The 5,174-nt window shown below is 36.5% G+C and overlaps 1 protein-coding gene across 2 annotated transcripts in view; it reads right to left on the minus strand.

Annotated features, from left to right (window-relative positions):
* SCFD1 (sec1 family domain containing 1) overlaps positions 1-5,174 on the minus strand; it is a 50,028-nt gene that overhangs the window by 41,071 nt on the left and 3,783 nt on the right. For both annotated transcript variants that reach the window (XM_009584138.1, XM_009584139.1), the window contains 2 exons: positions 4,546-4,633; positions 444-533 (listed from right to left, as the gene is read on the minus strand). In XM_009584138.1, coding sequence (XP_009582433.1) covers positions 444-533; positions 4,546-4,633 — 178 coding nt within the window. The remainder of the gene's footprint in view (positions 1-443; positions 534-4,545; positions 4,634-5,174) is intronic.

Here is a 5,174-nt window from a genome sequence, read left to right on the forward strand (position 1 = left end):
ATCTTCCTATTGCTTGAGTTATTTCAGTTAGATCTTTGCAGGGTTTGTGTGAGGGGTTTTTTTTCTTCTTTTTCTGAGGTTTTTTTTTTTTTTTTGAGAGCTACAAATCCAAACTCAAAGCACTATTGATGTTCTTTGCAAACTAGGATTTTGTAAAAACAGTGAATCCTAACCTTTGCATTTCAGTAGTATTCTCCCATTGATACCGAAGACTAAGACTCAACTCCCATGTAGGACAGCCTTTATTGTCTTTTGCAGTGATGTACAGCAATAATTTGAGCAAGATCATTAACCTACCCTGCGAACTATTAAGATTTCTGTAACAGATCTAAAGTGCCTTTAATTTGCTATATGAAATCATTAAACTTCTAGGTATCTCATTGAATATGGATCTTTTCTAAGAGGAAAACATACAGAAAATATGCTAGAATTTGAAAACTTACCAAGTGTAACAAAAAAACAGAAGAGGCTATCAACAATTGTGTCCATTATAGTTTCCATTTCTGTATCCGTTATATCTGGTCGGTTAATGGCTAAAACAGTGTGGAAAAGAGTTAAGAATAGGGTTAAAGAAGTTTATGCCACTTTAATATTGAGAAAGTGATCCTCTTCTTACCTAATGGCTGTTAATAGCCAACAGCTTTTGTTGCAAGAAGAGATCAAATCATGAAATGCCCTCTTAGCACATCCATCATCTCCCCCCCCCCCCCCCTTTTTTTTTTTTTTTTTTTTTTGAGCAAAATATTGGGAGAACTTAATTATTGCTCACTGTATAAGGTCAAACACTACACAACCTTTTCCAATTATCTCTGACAATGCATACTATAACTTCTGGATTGTGTTAGTATTGCATCATTAAAAACTTCCTAGAAAACCACGTTACGGAACAGAAATAGCCATCCATCTGGAAACCATTTTTCAGATATAAAATCCTCAAGAATTACTTGTGTAATTTAAAGAGAATTACAGTATGCAGTTATCTATGTTTAAAGCCTCTAAATCCCACCTCCTGTAATGGAGATTCCTTTTTTTTTTCCTTTAATAAATTTATTCTTAGTCTCTAGGTTAGGGATAATTCCCAAGTTCTAAAACATTTCACACTACAGATAGAAAGACTTCCCTCACATATTTAGGTCAGAACAAAAGACACATAGCATCCTCTTTTGTTTTATTTTACCTTTAAAAATTTCTCACGTAATCACCTGTCTTACACTTCTTCTTCAAAAATGAACTTCAAAACTCTGAATATTAATAAGCCTTCCATCCCAAATTTATGCATGGCCAGCCATAATAATTCTCTAACTTTAAAGGTGCTTTTTTTTCCCCAGCTTTTGTCCTCTAAGAACTTTAGAGAGATGGATTATATTAGCAATTTCTATCAGCAGCTATACTTTTTACTAGGCTGCGAGGATGACAGCAGCAATAGAAGTACCCTGCTCAGCATTTTTTTTATTCTGAGTTCAAGTTTCTGAAATATCAGCACCAAGAAAGGCAGACTGTTCCCAATACCTGTATTTTTCTGTAATGACCAGGACACAAAGCTATGAAATTAACTGGGGCTATCATTCTGTAGTTATCCCCAACTAATGGTCTCCCAGTTTATGGGGGGAAATAATCTTATTTTTACTCCCTTGCCTTTCTCAATTTTAAAATTTAATTCCCTCCCTATTATTATGTTTAAGGTACTCATTTATGATGTTCCAGTAATCTGCATACTGTCAGTGCCTTCTAATTTTGTGTAACACGCACATTTTATGAGCACATTCCTTTTTTTTGTACCATAGCAATCAACACATATATTCAGTATTACTGCTCCTTAGGTCTACCTTTGAGAAACTACATTAATAATCTTTCAGTAAAATGTTCTATCATGTTTTCTATATATTCCTCTCTCTCCACTGTAACAAGCTTATTGGGGATGCACCTATTACAGAAAAGTAAGCTTAGGTCTCCTACATTTTCTTGTTGTTTTACAAAATTGATCCAAATTTGTTAAAGCAGCATTCAAATCGCATCAAACAGGATGCCAGGAACATCAACTTTATACCAATATTACCGATTTACTCTTCCTTCTACACAGTCATAGAAAAACAGAACCAAAGGGAGCCTGAGGGAATACCTAGTCAGTCCTCTTGCCCAAAGATGAGTTATTTCTGTATCTACACCAATTCCCAAAGCCTCCCAGTCATGAAAATGCCATAATGTTTATAGGTAATCTATTCTAATATTTCACTGTCTTTAATGTTAGAAAGTGCTCCTAATATCTGATCAGAAACTTTCTTGTTGCAATTTAAGCTCATCGCTTCTTGTCCATTACTACATGGACAGAGAAAATGTGTTACCTCCTTTCTGTCTGTGAAAGCCTTTTACATAATGGAAGAATGTTATCAGGCTTATTTGTCCTGACATTACCTCTCTGTAAACGCAGTCATACAGCCAGGAAATCAGAAAACAGAAAATTAACCTTTTTTGTTACATTTGTTCTTAGTTCACCCATTCAGCTACATGCGCAGCCACACGTAGCAGTGCTGCTGCAAGAACAGCAGCAGTCTTTCATCACCGTCATATTTACATTGTCTTATATAGATTATGAAACTATATACAAACTGGCAGTTTCCTGCTAGGATTACTCTCCAAAGGCAAAAAAGACCATTTCTTCTTTGCCCCTGCACTCCTGCTGCCTGCCTGTGTCAGATCTAGAACTCACACAGCGAGATGGATCGGCTCAGTGCTCTAATGGAAAACTCAGGACTCTCTATGGGAGATTAGATTTCTGTTCGATCGGTTTTTGGAAACAGCCCACTTCTAGATTGGTTTAAACATGGTGTGAAACCACGTGTCATGTGACAAATTTCAGCAGCCCAAGAGAGGAAAACAAACCACACAGAAACTGACAGGTGCAAAACATTCTTAGTCATTTTAATCCAAATTCCTTGTTAGCTAGCAGGAATCTTATGAGAGCCTGTCAAGTATCTTTACATATACACAAACACATCACAAAACAATTATTACTAAAACTCTTAACAGCAGGTTTTAGTAAAAAAAACCAAAAGTCTGCTTTTCAAACAAAAATGCCCTTAATTCTGACAATGGAATCAATCCCCAGTGTGAGAACAGAACTCAGTATTATGGATCAAGTTTTAAAGAAAGGTACTGACTTTGGAAATTGGGCAAGAGATGAGAAAAATCTCACCGCTAAATGTTAGGCATATGGAGACTTCTCATCTCTACCTAGTCACTAGAGAGTATTCTGTGCATCCAAATAAATCAGGAATTAACTGTGTGACACTGTGTGTAGACACTGTGACTACACTAAAGTAATGAGGAGCTGCTGCTAAAAAAGGGCTATCTTGCCTCTGACTTACACACTTCTGCTGCTTTCCCTGCATTGGATTTGTAGATCACACAAATGAGCTGGTATTTCCTATGGAATGAGTCAACTGAACAAACACTCTGCAGCTCCAAGATTACTGGTTCTGATGTAAGAGGAGAAGATGAGGGAAACTACAGCAGGGGCAGCAAGACAACCCGCCCTGTAACAGCTAGCCATTTGAGTAAGAGGGGCAGGACAGGTACAGTGATAGTTCTCTGTTGATTTAGCATATCGAATGGGTCAGGGGAGCACAAAAATCAGATCAAAGGAGGGAGGAAAACCATGTGGACAATTATGACAACTATTCTATATGTTGACTTGAGCTGCCGTAGCACCATAGCTGTAGAGGTAACTGACCTAAGGCAGCCACTTGGTTTTCCTGCTAGGTTCCAAAACTGGTCCAACAGAAGTCCCAAGAAAAGAAAAAAAGAGTTCCATGAGGCTGACTTCACTTGCAACTCTGAGACTTTACGAAGAAGCTGACATGCGACATGCTTGGCTCACATGCTTGCAGAAGCAATCAGAGTTTCTTATTTGCTAGAATGCCCATTCCCAGATTCTTCCCTGTGCTACTCCAGCCCCTGATCCTAACTATCTCCCCTTGCACAGCCCCACATGTTTTCATGGCTTGAACAAGAAAAGCAGGTACCGACTCGTCACTGTCTAGAAGACACAAGAAACTCTGATAAAGTCATCTTTCTTGCTTTGCATTCCTTACAGTAACTTTCCAACTGACCATTCACACAGAAACAAAATACTTAATTCCTTAAGAACTGCAGAAAGGATCATGACTAAATAGTGGTGCCTACACACAGCAGCCACCCACAGTGCCTATCTACATGTGTAAACTATATGAAATTTTTCCTGTATTATTCCATGTATAAAAAGCCCTACTATCCATATATGCCTATACTGCAGTTTTGCTTTACTAAATTTGTTATTTAAAAATACATAATTATTTTTCAATATTACAATAGCCGTGTAGTAAAAATGCTGAAATTAATACCTAAGAACTGCTTCCTTCATAACTTTAAACTACACAGCTAACAGATTATCCTGAATTCTGAGCAGATCAAAGCAAAATAAAATCATTGCTTGGTATTAGCTCCAACTTCAAAAGTAAATTTCAACTTTAGACATTGCGGTATAATTTTTATACAAATTTTACTTACCACGATATGAAACAAGTTCTTTGTTTTGGTTACACAATACAAACATGTCATCTTCTAAAGTAATAAAATTAAGATATTGATCAAACACCTAGAAATCAAGGAATAACGGTCAGAACAGCCCAGAGTGAAGCATAAAAAAAACTATCTGTGATTTATTACTACTTTTTTTTGAACCTTTTACAGAACTACCTATTAAAAGAAAGAAATGCAAGATACAATGTACAAATTAAAAAGCCTGTGTAAGGATCGAGTGATAACACAAAACATTAGAGCACCTGAAAAGTGCTAAAAGAAAACAGTCCAAGTATTTCTGTGGACAAATTTTTAGTAGCCAATCATCACTGAAAAAACACATATGAAGGACATTATAATATTACAGGTTTATTTTTTATTAATATGAAGGACTACAACATAAACAGTGCTGAGCTCTCAGGCACGAGAGAGGAAAGAGGGCAATACCTACACAATGAGAGATTATAGCCCACAAATTCTAATTTTTCTGTAACGTACCTGTACATTCAGGAAAAAAATTAAATCTCTCTATAGCATAAACTGTTAATGGGACATCACAACAGAAAAATAGATTTAAGAAAGTTAGTTCACAGTGCTACACCAATCTACTCCTGCTG

The sequence above is a fragment of the Fulmarus glacialis genome, unplaced genomic scaffold (genome assembly GCF_000690835.1).
Source record: "Fulmarus glacialis isolate BGI_N327 unplaced genomic scaffold, ASM69083v1 scaffold12718, whole genome shotgun sequence".
Lineage (NCBI taxonomy): Eukaryota > Metazoa > Chordata > Aves > Procellariiformes > Procellariidae > Fulmarus > Fulmarus glacialis.